Source organism: Eurypyga helias, unplaced genomic scaffold, assembly GCF_000690775.1.
Source record: "Eurypyga helias isolate BGI_N326 unplaced genomic scaffold, ASM69077v1 scaffold3010, whole genome shotgun sequence".
NCBI lineage: Eukaryota > Metazoa > Chordata > Aves > Eurypygiformes > Eurypygidae > Eurypyga > Eurypyga helias.
The window spans coordinates 6,678-29,070 of NW_010223599.1; the positions used below are offsets into that span (position 1 = coordinate 6,678).

At 40.4% G+C, this 22,393-nt stretch overlaps 1 protein-coding gene across 1 annotated transcript in view; it reads left to right on the forward strand.

The window, feature by feature from the left end:
• Positions 1 to 469: 469 nt before the first annotated feature.
• Positions 470 to 22,393, forward strand: part of LOC104516727 (fibrocystin-like) — a gene marked incomplete at both ends in the record, with an annotated part of 51,712 nt that continues 29,788 nt past the window's right edge. The window contains 10 exons of the mRNA XM_010161195.1: positions 470 to 677; positions 1,679 to 1,818; positions 3,560 to 3,754; positions 5,166 to 5,291; positions 7,947 to 8,080; positions 13,130 to 13,242; positions 14,477 to 14,576; positions 15,768 to 15,902; positions 18,902 to 19,037; positions 20,753 to 20,983. Coding sequence (XP_010159497.1) covers positions 470 to 677; positions 1,679 to 1,818; positions 3,560 to 3,754; positions 5,166 to 5,291; positions 7,947 to 8,080; positions 13,130 to 13,242; positions 14,477 to 14,576; positions 15,768 to 15,902; positions 18,902 to 19,037; positions 20,753 to 20,983 — 1,518 coding nt within the window. The remainder of the gene's footprint in view (positions 678 to 1,678; positions 1,819 to 3,559; positions 3,755 to 5,165; positions 5,292 to 7,946; positions 8,081 to 13,129; positions 13,243 to 14,476; positions 14,577 to 15,767; positions 15,903 to 18,901; positions 19,038 to 20,752; positions 20,984 to 22,393) is intronic.

Sequence of the window (22,393 nt, forward strand, 5' to 3'; positions counted from 1 at the left end):
TGTATGTTGTTTTGGAAACTTGACTGGGAATGTGCTGATTCAGAGTGCTTTTGGCATGCAGAGAAGGATGATGGTCCCTGCAGACAGTGCATTTCTCCATTGACTACAAACAGTGCTTTAAGGATGGTGATTCCTACATAGGGAACTCATTTTGGGAGAACAAAACTGAGCCTTAGCTCCCACTGCCTGTTGAGTAATCTTTTTTGCAACATGTTTTTTTCCTTTTTTTGGGGCCAATAAAGACAAAAGATGTGAAATGAATATGTCGTTTGGAAAGCACTACATTTCTGATCCAAGCAGGTGTGCACAAGTCCTCTTTTGTGGCAGCATTAGTCTCATCTCTCCTACACAGCATCAAAAAGAAATAAATGACTGTGGGATGATCCAAGTGAGGCAATGTTTTCTAAGCATGCTGCTCCTGTTTTTAAATGTTGATTGACTTGTTTTTAATTTTTTTTTTTTTTCCCAGGCTGGATTCCCAAAGTGGCTTTCACACACTTGAAATCATCAGCTCATGCTAACGACGTGCGATTACTGCTCCAGGAACCTGTTGATTGGCAACCTGGTGATGAAATCATGGTGGGAAGGACAGGCCTTGGAGGTGCAGAACAGCAGGAAGAAATGGCTGTTATCGAGTCTTTGAACAACACAGAGCTGTACCTTAGATCACCGCTCAGGTATCCTTTCAAGGGCCAAGGGGATTTCTATAGCAAAGAGCTAAACCAGGGGAAAAATTGGTCAAGGTGAGGATTTGCAGTTTCCTGTGGGACATAATAACTATATAAATCCATTTAACAAAGGTAGTCAGAGGTATTTCAGTTCCTCACTCCCCCTAAAGCTGGTTGGTGTTCAATCCTGAATGTCTCTGACTATGTTTAAATTCTGTATCACAACCATGAACTCAGAAAACCTTTGAAGCAGAAAACGCTGATGGCCAGTGCAGTCCAGTGGCCTCAGCACATGGTTGACAGAGCTTTCCTGCATAATTTTTTGTGAAAGTGCTTTCTGCTCCTCCTCAACTCCCAAAAGTAACTGACTTCTGTAAAAAAAAAAAAAAAATATCCTCCCTTCTAGACTGCTTGACTTAGGCTGATTAAAACACGCTGAAGGTTAATTACTTTAATTTAGAAAGACTGCTTCTGTGTTTTCAGTGAGTGGTAGATCCACTGCTTTACACTGTCTTGGTCCTCTGTCCATGGAAATCTTGTTCAAACTGTACATCTTATCATCTTAACTTGAGCCCCAGTGTTGAAACGTATTATCTATTTGGGACACAACACAAAGCCCAGGAAGATTAGTGGTATCTTTTCCAGAAATATTTGGATCTTGAGGAAGAAAGTAGTGATGTTTTTTACTAAAATATATTTTGGGCATATGAAGGAAATTAAAATTGAAATATTCTTGTGTAAGCATACATAATCTAAGGAAAATTTGTGAGCTTGAGAGACAAAATGAGGAAAACAAACATCACACAAGGAAAACTAGGTCTGTCATATATGCATATCCATGTATATATATCCATATGCAGTGATATTGGATGTGCCAGTGTCCATGGTGAGATAGGACTGAAATCAGCTCTGAGTTCAGGCAGTTGGAGCCATAAGCTTAAGTCAAACATCATTCTTGCCATCTGTAAGGCAGAGATGCTTTTGTACCTCTTTTATGTCTTTCCCAAAAGAGAGGGATGGGTGAATGGCCAGAGCCTTCGTTTGACTGCTGTGGTGGCACTGATTAGCAGAAGGGTTGTTGTTCAAGGAAATGTCACGATGGAGAGGATGGCACACCTCAGGCAGTGTGGAAAAGCAGGTGTTACAAGAGGTGAGGAGGTCTTTCCTCACAGAAACATTCAGAGAAGAAAAATTGCTCCATTAAAATCACATTGCGGTATCAGTGTGTATTAGGAATCTTTCTTAGTAAGATTACTTTGAGACATACCAGCGCCAGGAAAGGGAGTTTATCTTTCCAAACGTTGTTTGACATTGAAATGTGAAGTCTTGGGAGTTGAACTGCATTTGATTGTAATATCTCAGATGTATTATTTTCACATTGTTGTTTCAAGCTATCCTGGGAAAGACCCTTTCGTTTTGCCTGAGCCTAAGGGTGTAGAAAAGAAAGTATCTTCTGAAAACATGTTTCAGTGTACATAATATATTAAATTTTTAATTGTGTTTACTATTTAGTCACTTTAAGAAGGAAAAACAAAACAGCCCAATACTGTTTGTACTCTTTAGTGTAAAATATTGAGATGTTGTTTAATGTTTAGGGATACGAAGAAAAATGACAGGTGATGGTTTCTTGTAGCATGTAGTAACACTGGTGAAACAGTGTTCGGTATCTCAATTCTCCTTTAGTTTTACTTGTATGAGGTGTGATAAGTGGGTTCCTGATTTATACCAGCTGATGGGGAAGCAGAATCACACATGGTGATTATAATTTGAGGAGAGTTAGGTTATCTGGCAACCCGGTCGTAAGTTTTCCTTTAAAAATAAAACACCCTGGGCTTTCAGACTGTGACACAAGACTTCATTTGATATCCAGCAGCCAACTGCTTATATTACTCATAGATCTATGGTCCATTTTCTGTGGAAATCATCAATATAGTCTCTGAAATGTGCTAACCATTTGAGACTTTTATTTGAGTTAAAGGATAGGAGGATTTCTCCAGAAGATGAATGGGCAGTGGTTTTTGTGGTTAATTTACCTTCTTTAAAAGAAAAATGAGTGTTACTGAGCATAAGCAAGAGGTACTGAAATTTGAAATCCTCTCTGCACCTCCACTGAACAAGCCCAAATTGCACATTCATAACCTGAATCCCTTCATACCAAAATATCCTAAGCATAGACCCATAGAAAGATGCCTTTCAGGAATGTCGATTCCTTCCCCAGCCCTCCAATTTACTTTCCTTGTGGGTAGTAATTCTTCCTCACCCTTCTGCAGGGACAGTGGAGAGAGCAAGAGTTTTAAAGACATTTCAAAATGTTCTTATTTCAGTTTAGTTCAATATATCCGTTCCCAATCCCCTTTTCAAGAACCTCACCCAAGGTAACTCAATATCAAATCCATCTTCCCTATGCATAGAACTATTTAAGATTGAACACAAGGAACTTTCCATGGCAGAAAACTACTACAGCATCCTGCTGTTTTCAGTATATGTTCCTTTAAAAAAGTCCAGACTCACAGGGAAGAAACCATAGCATCATAGAATCATAGAATGATATAGGTTGGAAGGGACCCTAAAGACCATCCAGTTCCAGCAAGGATCCCTTCCACTAGACCAGGTTGCTCCAAGCCTCATCCAGCCCGGCCTTGAAGACAGCCAAGGATGGGGCATCCACAACCTCTCTGGGCAACCAGTTCCACCATGAGAGTATTTGGAGGGGGTATCGAACATGCTTGCCTGGGGCTAATTTCTCTTTGGGCCCATGTTTAAGGTCATTGCTGGTGACAGTCTCACTGAGTCAATGTGGTGGGTCTCATGATGATGCTTGGGACACTCTGCATATCCCATGGTCATCATGGAGGAATAACACTAACAGCTCCCACCGGGTTGCATTCCAGATGGCTCCAAGTGTCTGTACAAGCGAAGCGAGAGGCAGCTGGGGTCTCGGGACCTGGGGGCTGTCGTGGTTGTGGAGGCATACCAGGGAGAGGCAAGTCGTCTCCGGGTGGAGGGGATCCAGTTCCGTCTCGGTGGCCAAGTGTTTCGGCAGCACCGCAGTGCCCTGACTGTTGTTGGTAATGCACGGATGGCAGGTGAGGTGGTTGCACTCGCTGGTGAGCCTGAATGTTTTCAAATGTCCACATTTTTCTTCCCAAAGCTAGGACAGATGTCCTCAAAAGCCTGCTCAGCTCTCAGGTCAGGTGACAAATTGGATTGGTAAATGCGAAAAAAACTCACCTGTAGTCTAAGCCCAAGTGAAACTTGATGGACTGCCTTAAGATGCTTTAGTTCATTTGTATCCCTGGACAGCTTCATCCTAATATAGTACTTCATTTTTATGCCACACCTCTGAGTTGGTGTGCTACTTCTAGCTCTGGAAAAGCATGCCTAGAGGTGGCTCAGGGTTGTGCAGTATCATAGGCCAAAATTTAATTCTATCACCTGATGGCTAAGGAAAATATTATGTTCTTTCAAATCTGTCACTGGTAAATGCAGAATTCATTTTTGTGGAAGTGGCAATGAGGCCTCTGAAGGCTGGTGGTGATAGGAGAAAGTTAGGTGGGCTCCAATAATATTTTAGAACCATAGAATCATAGAATTGTTTGTGTTGAAAGGGACCCTAACGATCATCGAGTTCCAAACCCCCTGCCTTGGGCAGGGACACCTTCCACTAGACCAGGTTGCTCCAAGACTCATCCAGCCTGGCCTTGGACCCTTCCAGGGATGAGGCATCCACAGCTTCTCTGGGCAATCTGTTCCAGTGCCTCCCCACCCTCTCCGGGAAGAACTTCTTCCTGATATCTAATCTAAACCTCCCCACTTTCAATTTAAACCCATTACCCCTTCTCCTGTCACTACAGGCCCTTGTAAAAAGTCCCCCCCAGCTTCCTTGTAGCCCCTTCAGGCACTGGAAGGTTGCAATAAGGTTTCCCTGGAGTCTTCTCTTCTCCAGGCTGGACAAGCCCAGTTTAAGGGTACTGGGTGGGACTTTACCCTCCAGCTAGCCCTCATCTTCAGCACTTAGTGAGGATCTGGGCTTCCTGGTGGCAGAAAGCAGCACTGGCCATGATCCTGGAGTTCTGTGGGCACGTCACTGTGCCTGGCTGGACAAGGTATACAAGATACCTGCCCTGCTGTCCTCATCACCCTTCTGAACCATTCCTCCACTCATTCAATCCTACTTCATTCATCCAACTGCCTCAGGAAATTGGGATCTTACCTTATCCTTTCACTGGATCTCCTCCTCTTTCCGCACAATAGCGAACCACCTCCATGAACCCATTTCTACACTCAGGGCCCCTCTTCCCTACCAGCCCATCTCAGTCATGCCTGCCTGTTGGCAAAATCTGCCGGGTGAGTAAGGGTGGGCACCTGCAACCGAGTGGTCTCATGGGAGCCAAAAGCATCAATTGCACAGAATCAGAGGATGAGGCGCTGATATAAAACTCTCCCAACCTTCAAGCTGCAGCATGCTTTGTGCTCACAGCACTCATGTCTTTCCAGATTCTTACATACGCGGATGTTGTGTTTTGGACTCCTTCGGCCAAGGACTCCGTCTGACCGGTATCTCAAACCTTAGTGTGGACAGTAATGTTTTCTATAATATTTCAGGCCATGGGCTTCTACTGGGTAAGTGAAGTAGAAAAATATCTATCCTGCATTGAACAGCAATATATGCCAATTACCATTAGCATGAAAATTCTTTTGGAGGAAAGAATAGCAGATCCTTAACTGCACCCTTAGAACTTTAATCACATCTTCCGCATTTTCTGATACCAGTGAATCTGGAATAAAGCTTCCACGATTCCACATGCAACTCCTGGCAGCTATTTCCATTTGACCACACACACTGTGTTTCTTCAGGTCTGTTTTCACTTGATCTGTTCACTCTTAAGAGTGTACAATGAGAAGAAGTTTTTTTTTAGGGGATTGATTTATCTGTCTTTGGAAGAGAACAATTATGCAATATTTAAGACCCCAGTTCAGTGAGGCATTTAAAAGCATACTTACCTTTAACTTCAGTCATTTGACATTGAAGATAATGGAGTGAAAGGATATGTTAAAAGTTAAGCAGAGAATTTAACACTTAAATAAATTGGAGCTTGGAGCAACAAAAATGTTAAACAACAAAATATTTCTCCTAACTAACCATCAGGAGACTGACTCACAGCATCTTCTGCTGGGATCTCATGTTGCCTGAATACGTAAAGATAAAGCTCGGCTTTTGTTTTCCGTCACAGATGGGATAAAAATGACCAATTTTAAGATAAATGGTAGGGAGGGGGGAAGAAACCTTCAGTCCTGATCCTGCATTTCCACACAGAGCGAGTCCTTATGCGAAGTCCTGCATATAAACATGAGAAGTGATAGATTAGAATTTAAACAGAGGAGACCTATAAAGGGAGAGTGACTGTATACACCTTCCAGACAAAGAGAGCTGGCTCGGAGAGGTGCAGTGACTTGCCCAAGGTGATGCACAGAACCCTTGTAGCCATGGGGAAGCAGATCTCCATCCTGCCAGCACTCCTTGGCTCACTTGTTCTAGGACATGTGCCGGGGTTAAAGGACTCTGGGCTGGGCGGAACATTTCCACAGAAGTCTCAGCCTGACTACACCTTATCCCCAAGATGCTGTTAATGGCTTCACTGTCAGCAGCTCCAAAGGGTCTGATGGATGAATTTATAAATCATTTTGTTGCCCGTGAAGGAATATTTATTATAGCTGGCTATTTGCAGCTCCAGAATTGGACTCTCCCTCAGTGTTTTCATCTAAACCCCTTATTTTCAGGGGGTTTGCAAGACAGTCATAAAAATTTGCTCTGGGCTTAAAATTAATTGACACACCAAGACCTTTTATGCCACCTCAAAAACCTATATGGCTGTCAAAAGGACTGCTTTAGGATCCTGGTCATGCTCTGGTAGTGGCATTGTAGTAACTACAGCCAGAAAGGAAATGTTTCCTAAATGAGTCTTGTTCCAAAAATGGAAAAAGTGTCAAAAGACTGAGAGGAAGGCTAAAAATAATTACTGCCATCCTCAAAACCAAAGGACATAGGTTTTCCTGGGAAGTGGCTTACATTTGGGGTAGTGATGGCTGGGGAAGGGATCTGTATTTGGGATGGAATTTGAGCAGGTATGGTTGAAGATAATAATTTGTTATACAAAATGAAATAGATTTAATTAGCTCCTGATGGGACCAAGCAGAGGTGATCCACTTCGTATTCTGCTTCCAAAATATCAGAGCTGGGGGACATATGCCAATGCATCCTTGTGCAGGCTTAATCTGTATTCAACTGTCCGTTTGTTGCCATTGGGTGTCACGTTTCTTTATGGTGCAGTTTAAAAGGATATTGCCTTTTTTTTCTTCCTACTTCAATAATGTTACTAGATCTGGGGCACCCCATGAATCTGAGTTGTGTGATCAATCTTTTGATTGATTTTTCCTTTTTCTTCTCATACTTCACTGCTTGAGGGGGAGGGAGGGGGGATGCAAAACCCTCACTTTTGTGCAGAGTTGCACCAGGTGTTTTTAAGTCTTTTTAGAATTTTCTGACATGTAAGTAGGGCAGTGGATGTAGACACAGGAGATAGATAAAACTTTGAATTCTGGTACAGCCAGAAGCATGCCTGTGTGTGCATAGGTGAGCCACTTTCCTGCTCTGAATCCCTCTTTTTCCAACTGTAAATGTGCTTTATAATATTCCCTTTATTCATGTACTCCATAAACCTGGGGTACAGTATGGCTGGTGTTATATTGATGTATAACACTTGGTACGGGGCTTTGTGCATGTTGAATTGTAGAATCAGGGTCCCTATTGCCTTTCTGTAGAAGATGTATTATAGTATTCCTTTTCCTGATTGCTTTTCTCTCATTAGAGTGTAAAATCCCTGTGGCAGAAAATGTTTTTCTATCATATTTAAAATGTTGATCAGATCTTGCTGGTGGCCTCCTGACATTTCTGAAGCACACAGCCTTCTCCTTTCCATGCTATGCACCACTCTGTTGAACAGTCATGGCAGTCTTTGACCATTTCACAGCCATCTTCTGCCATGTGTGAAACACATGATTCTAAGTGCTTTTCAAACAGTGATTGTCCCAGAAGCAGTCAGAAGGGAAAGCTAATTCCCAGGTGGGCCATACCAGCAAAGCAGGCAGGACAAAACGCAGCAAGTTCTGTGACTTGAATAATATAGGGTTTCCAGATATAATTACATTTCTATTTCTGTTTTCATTTTTTCTTCTCTCATCAAATATCTGTCTGTCTATCTACCTAACTATTTGAAGGAGAGGGATTGGAAGAGGGGAACAGAGTCAGTAACAACATAGTGATTGGCCTTTCTGGAACAGAAGGTTTATCCAACATTGAGACACTGTCACCAGCAGGGATCTATGTCAGGGCTCCTGCCAACCACATCAAGGTAAGTAGTTCAGGTATAAAATATAACATTTCCTTTCTAACCAAAGATATCAGGAAGTTATGGAGCTTTGCTCATCTGGGATCATATACACAACATTTGCTTCTTGGCTGAGCTGTGAGAAACTGTGCTTATGATGGAATATTTTAAAAAATGCAGATTACAAAATAAATTATATTAATGGGCAAATTTATTGCTACTGAAAATTTTTCTGCACTTGAGTGGAGATCTTTCATCCTAGGGTACTTTAAAAAGTTTTATTTCTTAATAGTCATGGATTGAAAAAAATAGGAAAAAGTTTAGTCTCAGCTTCTCTCAAATTTTTTCCTACTTTTGCCATTATAAAAAAAAATCTTAATTTTAACGGACTGATGACAAACACACTAGAATTGAACAATGTCAAATGCACCTCTGTCTGTAATTAAAATGATAAGATATGAACAGCCCAAAATTTGCATTCCAGGGTGAGAAGGACAATGCATTCCCTGTCCTATAAAATAGGACATGGTTTTTAAAAGAAACCAAGCTTTTCTATTCTAAATAGTCATAAAATATTGAACTTTTAAAAAGCTAACAGACTAACAACTCTCACATCCAGAAGTTCAGATCAGTAAAAATCTTTTTACCCTCTATTTCTCTGTTGCTTTTTAACACTTCATACATTTTTTGTCACACACAAATCACATTTCAGAATGAAGAGTCACTTTGAAGTGTTTCACTGAAAAAAAAAAATATTTTCAATGATTAAGCCATTTCACACCATTTTTCCTTCCCAACTATATTATTTCTGGAATTTCATTGAAAATGACCTTTCCTACCACAGTTTCAGTTGTAACAAATGCACATTTTCATAAAAAAAAACCCAAACAAACCACAATCCGGACCTGTTCTATTGTTAAACCACAGAAACCAAACCAATTACCAAGTGTATGTGTAGACCTAATCCCCCCCTGCGCTTCTGTTTCAAAAGGAAAAAATTGCACCTAAATTTGAAGGTGAAAAAGAGACACGTTTCTTGTGTTAGTATGAAGGCAATCGTACTTACTTAGAAAGAAGGAGAAGACTTTTCTGCAATTCCCTCAAGGGCATATTTATCATTTTTAAGACCATCAAATATGGTTAAAAAATACAAGAACTAGGCAGAATCACATGAATTTCAGCTCCACTAAACACAGAGTTTTGTACTATCATGCGTTGACTTACCCTGGAGCTGTCCACTCGATCGCCGGTGGCTCAGCTTTCGAAAAGGTTTGCTGCAATTATCTCTACGGGTACGTGTGAACAGACTGTGGTCGGTTTTCAGCACATTTAACTCTCTCACTTTACATGTCTTCGTAGATATGCCCAAAGCTGCATCTGTGGCTGTGTACCCGAACATCAGGGTTAAGGCTGCTCTCGAAAGATGTGTTACTCAAGGCAGAATAGCCGATGGCCCTTGAAGGGTTGCTGATAAACCTCATTGTCGGCTGTTTGAGACATTGCAGCAGAAAAAGGAAAATATTAAGAAGTTTCCCAGCTTATGATTATTATGAGTTTAAATTGAAAGCAGCAAGATTTAGATCAGAGATCAGGAAGAAGTTCTTCATGGAGAGGGTGGTGAGGCACAGGAAGAGGTTACCCAGAGAAGCTGTGGATGCCCCATCCTTGGAAGTGTCCAAGGCCAGGCTGGATGAGGCTTGGAGCAACCTGGTCTAGTGGAAGGTGTCCCTGCCCATGGCAGGGGGGTTGGAACTAGATGATCTTTAAGGTCCCTTCCAACCTGAACCATTCTATGATTCTATGATTATTATTAACTGTACTTATTTTTCTGCATTAGCAAACAGTGTTCAGCAGAAGACATGAAAGGACATGGGTATTTAGAAAAAATTCACACTTTTTCCAAGTAAAACACCTGTGTCCTGTGGACTTTTTGTTAGTAGGGTAATAATAAAAAAATGAAAGGGATGCTGGTCCAGCACCAACACCATGACGTTGTTAGAGCTGCAGAAACTTCTATCTGATCAAATAGCACAAGAACTGAATATTGCTTTTTAGGTATTTATAATCTTAATTTAATAGGGAGATTTGAAGAGTGTAATGGGAAAGACTCATCTTCCCACTGCTTGTGTTCCAGGCGGTGATATAGAAGAGAAATTTCCCCCTCTAAATTTTAATGTTGTAGTAGTTGTCAGTTTTTCTGTGTATTTGTTTTTTGTTTTCAGATTTCCATCTTTCAATTACAGTTTTTAAATTTACAGGCTGCAAACTTTAAGGCAAGGATTACAGCTAAAATAGAGAGGTCTAAGTCCATGCCGTGTTACATGGGTTAAGCTTTCCACAGTGAGTCCTGCAATAATATTTTCATCACTACTCAATTTACTTGGGAGCCTAAATTTGCATCGGTGACTGAAGAGCTTAAATTTCCTTGAAAATCAGTGGTGTCCTAAATGGTGTTGAAACTGGGACACCGCAGTCACTCAAACCTGAGCCTACAAAGACATTTGGAGAACCAATTCCCACTAGTTTCCATTTGACTTAAGCTCTTAAGTGCATTTGTGAAGCAGGGTGTCAGATAAAATTTTATACTCATAGAGTATAAGTGCAAAATAATTATTACAAGGTGCTTGGGTTTTTTAAATAAAATATGGAAGCCCTCATTATCTCTTTTTAGTGTCATAAGACAATATTAGCAGGCTGGTTTCTTGCCTTTTAAATGTTATCAGCATGAGGAACTGAAGATGCCCCTGTTTGATATTGGTTCGTTGGTCACTGAAGTGCATGCCCCATGCCCCTGGTTTTATTATTGTGTGCAGGAAAAAAAAATAAAATAGTTCTTAAACTTTTCTTTGTTCTCTTAGGCCCAGTGGTTCTTGGACCTTTTGCAGTAACTTTCTATTCATAAGCATTCAATGCCCTTAAATCCCAGAGCCAGCATGCAGTGCTCATGCACAACAATGGACAGACTGGATTTAAGAAATTCAAAAAGCATCCTCCCTTTCCTATCTTGCCATGTGGTTGAGGACTGGGAAACAGATTAAGTGAATGAAAGGGGTGGAGACCTGCCTGTGTTTCCATGTCAGAGGAGTGACTGGTGGTCACGCTGTTGATAAATGAATTTGTTTCCCAGTATCACCCAACCCAGCCATTCTCCACAGTACCAGAGAGGCGAGGCTGCATCCGTTTGTCATCGATTGTTTCTCACCATTTCATCCCTACTGAGACCTTTTCTAAAACATGCTGCAAGGTGAGCGCATGTTGAAGTGAGCCCACCTGAGGGATACCCTTTGCATCCTGCCAGGTTCTGAAACTGGGAATGGTGCTGGGCACACTCTCCAGAGGTTTAAGGTCATCTTTAAGGTCAACAGTTTGAGCCCCGGCTATCGAAAAGAAATTAATGAAATATTTACATTAGCAGTGTTGTACAGTTAAAAGACACTTAAAACGTCAACCGCTTGATTTTACTGACTTGCAGTGCATACCTCCAGGTATTGGGCATGCTCGGGGAGGTAATTTCTCTCTGGAATTTTGGTTGCATGGACATTCATAATATACTGACTCCCACAAAGAATTGATTTCCACACAAAATTCCCTCCTTGCCTAAACCCCCTGCCCTCCAGCCACTAGCTGGCTGCATAAATATGCAGGTTTTTTCCTTATGAATCATCTATAGAGCAGACGATTGGAGTTGCAAGTAAAAGATCCTGGAAATAATGTGACTGGACTGCAAAAGTACTTTGTTAAAGGAAAAAGGTCTGTAGCTGCTTTTTTAGAAAAAGCTGAAGTTTTACCAGGGGCTGGAGAAAGCAGTGCTTTGGGTATTGATGCTTCTCTGTTGCTTGACAGATGTCAGGGATCATGACTACAGGGAACGCACTTGGATGGGTTGGAAGAAAGTAATTGCTGCATGGAGGCTTTCACCTCTAGGTCACTAGGCTCGGCTTTGAATTGGACCATCAGGGACCAAAAAGTCATTAGTGTTTTAACACTGTCCAGTGACCCATGAGTGGTAGTGGTGGGTGTTAGTCCCGATCTTAGAGATCCAGTTCTTCTTATAGCTGCAAGAGAGCTCATGTTAGACTCCCCTTAGAAACTGGACACCCCCAGAGAGCAATTAATCTTATCTAAGGATAGACCAGAAAAACTGCCCTCTGCACATGCCTATGCCTTTATTTTTTTCCTGGAAAGGGAGCCTGGATTTGCCATCCTGTGTTTCAGCATCAAACTTTTCTGCATCTTAGATAGGTGAGGGGGATCATGCCCAGATGTGCACGTGAAAACATCGCCATATGGGCACCATCCAAAACCATCTAGGTTTGACTGCAGTCCAAATTAAGCAGATCAGAGCATGTTTTTTCCCTAGAGTAGAAAAACTCCTAACACACTGTACATAACCCACATAACCTACTTGCTACAGATTCTGTAAGTACCCAACTCCTAATTTAAGACCATTCAAACCTTATGTTCACTTATTTTTAACCTTTTGCAATACAAAGACTACAACTCCAAAAATTTTTCAGTAAGACATACCAAGTGACAACAACTTACAACACATCTTCCCATGGTTATTCACTTAAATTATTAAAAAGAATCCAAAAAGTATTATTAAAAAGAATCCAAAATAAGTAATTTACCACAGGTCTGGTAGGTTTAGTTGTTCAGCCAATGACATATCCTGAAGATGTAGTTCTTTCTTTTCTCTTAACTTTTAAGGAGGCTCATTTTTTAGTGCCAATGTTGTTTCCTTTTGCTGTATTTGCTTTGGGAGATACAGGAAAGATACAGATCGAGAGGTAAATCCATAAACAGAGTAGTTGGTGATTTAACTTTCTTTCATGACACTGCCTTCCTACTTCAAAAGGATTTTATAAAGGTAAGAAGTGTTCCACACACTTTTTTCTTGTCTACTTCTTGAAGAATTATGGCAATGCCATTTTTCTGTCATTTTCTGCCAGACTTACTAGGATTTGAATGGACCTCAGTTGTGATTTTAAGTGGGGGGAGATGGTTAAGTTTATTTCAATTTCCAGAAATACGTGGTAATCTTTTTTCACAGTCATATATGCTTTTTTGCAGGGTAACACAGTGTGTGCTGCTGGGTATGGCTATCTCTTTCATCTCTCCCCTGAGGGACCATCCAAAATGCCCCTCCTGTCCTTCAGTGAGAACGTAGCTCATTCCTGCACAAGGTACTTGGGGATTTTTGGTTAAAAAAGGTTTTCCTCCAGTGCACGATAGTGCTGACTGTAATTGCAGTGGTGGGCAGAAAACGCTTTGCCCTTCCTTTCAGGATTCAATTTATTTATCTATCTATTTATTTATTTATTTACTTTCAATTTTGCACCCTTTTAGGGCTTCCTCTCTTGTAAACAGAGTTCTGCACAGCAGAGCAGAATCAGAGTTTGACACCGATGTGGTTGAAGCTGTTTTTCAGGGCCTTGATTGCACTGGTTTCCCCAAACCCAATTTGTTAACTTGCAGCATTTTGCAGTGCTGTTAACAAGTTCCTCCTCTTTACCCCCTTGTTTAAATTATCCTGATGTAGTTTAAGGTGCCACATTTAACACGTTTTCTCATCAACCGTTTAACAGCATGTGCTCATGTGTTGAATTGAAAGCTCATTTTTACGTGTGCCAGACGTTTTGAGCAGAAGAAGATGGCATACAGAACAGATACATGATTTCTTTCTTGATGTAGAGACTTGACACTGGCCTACACAACCTGGAGTGGCATTTCTTACCTCCAGATGCTTTATGTCATACAGCATGAATACTCATCTATTAGATTTGGCCTCTGAATAAGTAGATTGAAGAGACTAACGGTTATTCCTGTAGCATCCAGGAACGGATGTTCACTAGAGCTTTTGCCTGTACTTCCCTAAACAGAAATGATAATGAAAAAAGACGTTGCTTTAAAAGTCAGTGGATGGAGTGTCACAAATTTGGAGAGAATATGTATATTAATCTGGATTTAAAACCTCTGAGAAGGTCAAACCAAGGGCTACATTCAAGAACGTGTACATTTGGAATGTAGTCCAATTTGGCTGAATCCATGGTATAGAAAACCCCTATCTGTCCAGATTCGTATCAGGCTTATCCGAAGGTGATGCTGGTTGAAAGCTCATGTGCATGGTGGGGGTGTTCTGCAGTGAGCACCTGATACTCCATACTGGGTTTTAGCCCTCACATGGCCAATTCTGAAAATACTTGAAAGGAAATTTTAAGTATGCTTTCTGGCATGATTAGGTGCCTAAAATAAATATTGCTAACCACCAGTTTTTGATTTTGGATTAAATTATAAATTCTCATGCAGAGAACTGTTACAGATTGTAGATTTTAGATATCAAAATGATGAATAGGAAAATCTGCTCATGAATACATGCATTGTAAAGAAACAGCCTCCTTTGCTTTCTTTCCTAAACAGGTATGGGTTGCTGGTGTACCCAGAATATTTGCCAGAGAGCCCAAACAGACCTGTTCGGTTCAACAACTTCACAGCTTGGAGCAGCCAAGGTGGAACACAGGTAGGTCTGTTCCGACTGTCCTCTGTGATGCTCGGGGTCTTTACAAGTGTTTCACCTCTACACTGGCTTAATCTTTTAAGGATGCAAATAGACCAGAGTTATGGTAAAGCTCTTGTTTTAAAAAGACTCCTATTTTGGTAATAAAGCCAGAAACATAATTTTTGTGGGTTTACTGCTTCGGTGCAGATCAGTGCTACTTTCATCACTATCTGGTGTCCTCTGTAATCATCTAGCATCTCTCTGCCACTGAAATCACAGAATCACAGAATGGTTTGGGTTGGAAGGGAACTTAAAGACCATCTAGTTCCAGCCCCCCTGCCAGGGACAGGGGGGCAGGGACACCTTCCACTAGGTCATGCAGCCAAAAAAAATCCTCTCAGTAGATCTAATTCATAAAACTGCAGTTGATAGAGGATGTTACCTTCATAGGGTTAATGGTTTCAATGGGATTTTTTTCATCCTAGTCGAAAACGTGTACTTTTTGTTGTTTGAATTTCCCTATCCTCACTTTCCAGCTACTGTAGCTCACTATTACTTAGTCTGATTAGAAAACCCACATCATCCTTTATTATTTGATACTTTCTTCCCACACTGGTGCTTAGAAGCTGTGATCCTCTTAACCCTCTGTCTGATGACCTGAACAGCTTGTATGTGTTTCTCTGTAAGGCGCATTTTCTAGTCCAACCCATCCTATGGCTCTTCATTCAATTTTTCAGTGTGGGTTTTTTTCAAACTGGTACACTCTCTTTCTGGAAAAGCTTATCTGTATGAAAAGAAATAAAGAAAGGATGTTTTGTAGTTCTGTTTTTGTGGTTTTCTCTGCCTAACTTATCACTTCTTTGTATGTTACTGACCTAGCATACGTGAATAATGTATTTTATTCCCTCTAGGAACAGTCTTCTTGCTGTATGGTGACTGTCAGCAATACCTGTGGTTATTTTCAAAGCATCTATCTGCTAAAAACAGTAACTTCTTAACCCTGTTACTCTTTCCAGTAATACACCAGAAAATATTTAGAGTGTTTTTATCCTGGCTGTTACTGATTCTTAGTTCTGATTTTCTTGCATAGTTTTGTTTTTTCTTTTAACATGCAAATAAGTTGGCAGAAAGTAAATATTTTTGTATTATTAATTAAAATGACAGTATTTTTAAAAAATGCTACTATTATAACTTTATTATGATTTTATATAGATTTTTAGTAGCAGCAACCTTGAACTCAAACGTTTCTGGATTTATGCTTGCAAAGACTTTGGCATTGACATCGTAGAAAGCCTGGGAAACACTTTTGTGGCTGACAGCGTTTTAATTGGACACATTGGGGAAAAGGTAAGCACTACAGGAATTATTTCAATGTCTCTTGAGTTGCATAGTAACCCTTCAAACAAGAATTTGGAGAAATAAGAGAGCAACCTGAAGAACAGACCCTGCTGCATGGCAGTTTGGGTAAAGCTTGTATTTTAAATAGATTGCATCTAAAGATAAACACTTAGGCCCAGCTTCAGGGTGAGGTTTGGGCACTGATCTGTTTGCTTAGTCCTTCAGCTGTCTTCCACTCCTTGGAAAGAGAGTGCTTTCCGCAGCAGCACGGGCAAGGGACATTGACTTGGTGATGAAGCAGAGAAACTTGGATCATCAATACCAAGGATTTTGTTGCTTCTGCTGGCAGCAGGAGAAGAGAAATAGCATTTGATCAGCTGGATCCTGCATAATTTTTCATGCTCTCCATTCATACCAGCTGACAGGAGAGCTGAACGAACATCAGCTGTTGAGAAAGCGGAGATTGCTTTCTGCAGGAAAATTCAGCATTAGTTTTCAAACCTCTTTTTATTTCAGTATGGTGGTTTTGAAGATTTTTTACAATAAATTTGAAAGAAGGACTCTGATTTTTCTATTTGATTTTGGAACTATGGTAAGATTTTATATTATAATGAATATTCATGTATATTCTTTATAAAAAACCATTCAAAATTAAATTCAAAATCACATCTCTGTTCAACTTGTGAGCTGAAGACTTTTAGCAATACAAGTGTTAATTTTTTTCCCTACTCATGTTTTTTTGCAAGGTAGACATGGTCTCAGCAAAACATTGGAATTTCACAGAATGTGAATTTTGAAAGAAATCATAATTTTGTTTGAACAAGATTTTTCACTATAAATTCCTATTTACCTTTTGCTGTAATAAATAGACACCATTTAACCATACACAGGAAGGTTTTTAGTGATTTGAAAATGATGCAGGGGAACAACAGATTTTATTTCTATCCCAGTTAACATTTTGGTTTTCTCTGCTCTCTGAGAGCATCACTGGTCCACTTGGAACACAGAGTGCAACTTTTTCACTTGAGAATGAAAAATGCTGTCAAAATGTAACATTTTTAGTTATGCAGGAAATATGATCTTCTTCCATTATTTCTTTAGGCAGCTGGACAAAGTCCTTTGGGTGCTACCAGTTTGTTAACAGATTAATAACATGGATAACAATGGAATATTAGTTACAACTGGCCACAGCTGCTTGTTCATGATTTTGAGGTCTTTTTTGCCCTGCTCAATTTTCTATTGTTGTTTATAAAATTAATTTTCTCTCTGACTGTTAGGAAAAGAGTTTTAATGAGTTTTCTTTAGAAGCTCACAGAAAGAAACCTCTATAGTAGTTCTATTGAAAATATGTAGCACAGATAAAATCCTGGCTTCAACCAGTTCAACCTTTCCACGTCCCAGTCATTCAATGGATTTCTCTCAGACACCAAAGGGTGGATTTCTTTGTTTTTGCTTTTGCAGGATCCATGGAAGGACTCCAATGTTGTACTTGTTAAGAGATTTAGAGGCGCTCAGCTGCGCCTTGTTTCTTGCAGTACCCCAGGGGGGTGATTATCTTTGATTATCTCATGATAAGAGCCTCCTTGTCATAATTTACATCTTAATTTATGTAATTCTCCCTTTAATAATGATGTCTATTTAATGTCAATTAAAACTTTATGACATTAATTTAATGGGAATCTTGGATATTCCTCTCTACTAGCCCTTCCAGTTTTTGAAAGAAGTGCTTTAAAACAAGATTGTTTTCTGGAAATATTAGGGCATTTAAAAATAGTTTCTTTGATCAATTAAAATGTTAGTGGCAGGGTTAAATCCAGCTTCCTAGCTACCTAGACATTCAGCAAGCCTCTTCCATGCTTTCTGAAAGCTACTCATTGTCCTTGTGGAGCCATTTGAGGAGAAACATTTCTTCCTGAAAAACCAGGAAGTCTAAAACAGGTGACACAAACTAGGGAGGAATTATAATCTCACACCCTTCTTCTAGTTGTAGTCATTTAAATAAAAGAAATTAACTAAAAAAAAAAAAAAAAGGGAGTGGAAGGGTGGAAGAAAAGGCAAGTATAAGCAAAAAACCCCAATAGTCTTCCTGACTGATTTATTACCAGAAGTCAGGGATTTCAGTTTAGCAGTGACATGGAAGAAGTTGGCTCAAGGATCAGGATCAGCACCCCAGATGTTTTGTTCTCAGAGTAAAAAAAAAAGTTATGGAGCTACTCTCTCTTAATGAGATAGTGCCATCTCTTTGAAGTAATAATCTATTTATGAAAGTCCATTTCATTCCACATTTTCAATTAATGAAGATGTTTTTACAGAGAGTGGATTTCTCGGTTTGTTCTCTACTAGGGCTTCTGGGAGTTGTTCTACAGAAGTCCTTATTGGCCTCAGAAACACAATCACGCATCCTAGTTTTTCCATTGTGTTTCCTGTCACTTATTTGGTCTTTCTTTACACTTCCTGTTGCTCTGATGGACCCTGAAGTCAACTAGAGCTTTGAAGAGAGCCTAGTTTAAATGCTTCTCCCCATCCCTAATCACACAAAAGGACTTAGAATCTCAGCAGTCTGTTTTTTCTTTTAGAACAGAATTTAGAATTATTAGTTTTGTAGAGTAGGGAAATTTCCTACCTGGTGGACAAGGTAAAATAAAAGGGACTGTGAACAAGTCTGCTCGCTGCGCTTTCCAGGTGGATTCTTTCTTCCTGGAGAATGTGCGATTTCCTTTCCCTTCAAATGTCCAACCTTGACTACTACGCAACAATCTGGACAAAGCAAACAAGGCAATCACTGTCCTGAATGTACCACTATCACATACTGCAAATGGTGAATTAAAGACATTATTTGTCAGAATTTGCAAAGCAATACCTTATATCTGTCCTTTGAACAGAGTACATTTCCCCACAACCATGGGTGCAATCACATCCTTGAGTCCCAACAGCTGCATCCCGGACTCATTAGACTTGGAGATTCACATGGAGATATGTTTCCAGAGCTCTTCATTTCTTCATTGCAGGATAGGACCTGTATGTCAGCTGGACTGAAAACTCCCAAAAGATACCAGCTATTCATCTCCAACACAGCTTTCAGGAACTTTGATGTGAACACTTGCACAGCGATCAGGACTTGTTCTGGCTGTTACCAAGGGCAGGGTGAGTCTGATTTATTCTTAACAGGGTTTCCACAGTCCCTGGCTTCCTCCCATTTCAGATTCAGATGTGTAGAAGTTCATAGTTTCCGCAGTCAACCATTGATATGTAGTTCAGCTGAATCCCACAAAAAGCACCAAGCAACGATGAAGAATACCGGCCCCGTTTTGCTTCTGTAATCTTGTCACTATGTTTGCTCCAGGTGAATCATCAAGAGCTAGGTTTTGAAGTATTTGCATACCTGCTCTCCTTAGCTTTCACTGTGTTAATAGTTTTCAAATGTCTCTCTCTCTTTGACCTCCCCAACTGAGACAGATGGCTAATAGGTCTTCTCCATTCACAGGGAGGTGGGGCATGAGATAGTGATATGTAGATGCAAGATAAATGCTTGGTGTGCAGCTCAGATGAACTGAGAAAATCCCTGAGCTGGGATTGTAGAGATACGTGTAACAACCAGACCTCAACAATACTCACCCTCTTTAGGGTGTGTGTTTTGCTGACATTGCTGGCAGGTTGAACCAGACCCTTCAGTTGCTCTGCTCTGTGTGGGCTGAGCAGAGGTTCTCTCCAATCTCCTTGGAAATAGCTTCATCACTTAGTCAAAGCCACATATAGCACATATTTTTAAGAAAAAGGTAGTCTTTTTTTTTTGCAGTGATTGAATTTTCTTTCTGGAAAGGAGGTTTTACACCCTGACTTGTTTCTGCTTCTTCATTTTGGGAGTTAAATTTTCAAGAGCGATGATTTCTTTAATAGCTATGACACAACCTCACAATTTCACCAAACTCCTACCTCAGGCCATCCTAAACCTTAGGTGAATTTGCCTAAGATAACATGTAAACTAAGCATTCTTTTGAGCTTTGAAGAGGTACCCAAAGGCTCTTTGAAGAATGTTCCAACTGCAATTACTTCTTAAAGATATTTATATATAAATGAATACTACCCTACAATAACATAACAGAGGAAAAGACTTCAGGAGGTGAGATCAAAGGACAGAAGGAATAGTAAAATCTGACTCAGAGACCTCAGCTCAGAATAAGATAGTCAAATAGTAATCCGTGTGGTGCATGAACACTCATGCCAAAGCTGACTTGTTATGGTCCACGGGGCAATGATTTTCTGACATTTCTGGAAACATTAATGTGTTCAAAAACTTCTTGTGCTTTAGCCCAGGATAACCACCCGAATATTCCTCCTTTTTGTAGTTATCTGCATTAGAGAAAAGGTTCTCCAACCACACCTTTCAGCCGAGGCTTTATTGTGCCAGGTGCTGTACATATGCACATGAGTATATTTACACACTCATACACAGTCCTTATCTCTAAATAATTTATTTTATAAACAAGTCAGAAAGGATCTATAAGAATCACTGTTTTGGGAACTGTAACTTCTTCCAGTGGGACTGGTGAAGAAGCATTTGGAGTCACTGAGGAGATGGTGCTAGGGCCAGCAGCAGCACCTGGATCAGAGGAGTCTGTAACCACAGGTCCTGTCACAACAGGGGATGGGCAGGTTGGATCTGGCCGTAGCACCACGATAGCAATTCCTACAACCATCTTTAGTTATTTTCCTCAATCTCCCCTTCCTGTTGACCTAGAAGACACTTTTCCAAAGTGAAGGTGGAATGAATCTAGTCTCCTTTTCTCCAGAGATGTCTTCAGGGCTCTTACTTCAGGAGGTCAGTCTCTGTTTCTGAGATGCCGCTTGTTCCCCTCCAGGTGGGTTTACAGTGAGAGCTGAACGTCTGACCTTCATCAACTCACCTTTCCAAGTGTCCTTCCCCTTTCCTCACTCTGCCATCCTTGAGGATCTCGACGGCTCTGTCACAGGGCAGAAAGGAAGTCATCTCCTCCCATCCACAGATATCCTCACGGTATCTTGCACAGCCATTCCCAATGTCAGTCAAGCTACTGGTGGCAGTGTTTGTGGCAGTGACATTGTTTTCCACCGTATGTCTCTTCATTTGTAAGTAACCATTCTACTTCTGAAAAATCAGCATGGATGTTGCTTGCTACTTCTTTTATTGAGAGAGTTGCTGGATCTGAACACACTCTCTGCTGGGTCCTAAACTAAGTAGTCAGGTCAATAACCTGACTACTGGCATACATTACATGTGATGTTGTTGTCCATGTGGTCTCTGGCACTGGTTTTCTTCTGGTTACTTGTTCTCACCCAGATAGTTCTCAGGCACAGTTTAAGAGCTAGCAGAGGGACCATTCCTAATTGGCACTTTGGATGCAGTTGTCGTATTTCTGGAGAGGAGAACTTAGCTGTATGGACAGCTATGAGGAGTATGCATAGCAGTTGACCCCCCAATCCAGGGAACAGTATTTGGTTTATTCTATTTACTAATTTAGATATGCCTTGACCATGGTTTTTTCTGATGTCCTCAGCATCTTATCTTTCTTGGTATCTCATCTATAGTTTTGATTCCTGTGCAGAGGCAATTTGGGCGGTGTTAAGTGGGCCTCTAAACAGAGGCTGTAGTGTACTGCTGCTTTGTCACTCCTCAGATTACAAGGTGGATGTAAACTGGCCTTTGTAGGAATAAAAATCCACATCAAGGTGGGCACTGACAATCAGTGGAATCAATGGCCAAGCCCAGACAGTCAGAGATTTGGTGAGCGAATTGCAAACACTACCAAGATTTTCTGAATGATGACCTATAAAATACTTCCAGATCATGAGAGAAACACAATAGTTGATAATAACATGCAATCTTTAAAACAGAAAAATAGTTTGAATTTAATTAGTTTTTAAGTCCAGTTCTGAAATTGTATCCTTTTATGCTCATTGTGAGAGATTTCCCCACTCTCCCAAAGAATAAGTGGTCATGAATAGGGTAGCTTTTCATGTTTTAGGCAGAAAATCTTTGCTATCTGATTTCCTCTCTGTTAGTTTCATAAACTGTATGATTTATGTATTATACTGTAAATGTATATAAATACATATATTATAAATATGTATTTATTATTTCTACTAAAACTGGATTTAACATTTTATGACTTCATGGGCCCACGCCATAGCACCAGTTAGCTTAGCAGATGATGTGTAAAACACAAGTCTGTGTTTGAGGGCTTACACATTGTGTGAATGAATGAGAGAAGATCTTCTTGTTGGAGAAGATCTGTCTATCTGTGTGGATACAACCACGTCTTACAATGTAGTGTACATCACAGAATCACAGAATGGTTTATGTTGGAAGGGACTTTAAAGATAATCTTTAATGTCCTCCATGTAAAGATAATCTTTACATGTCCTTCTTGCTGGTATCTTTTCACATTCCCTGTATCATAGAATCATAGAATGGTTTGGGTTGGAAGGGGCCTTAAACATCACATAGAACCCCCTGCCATGGG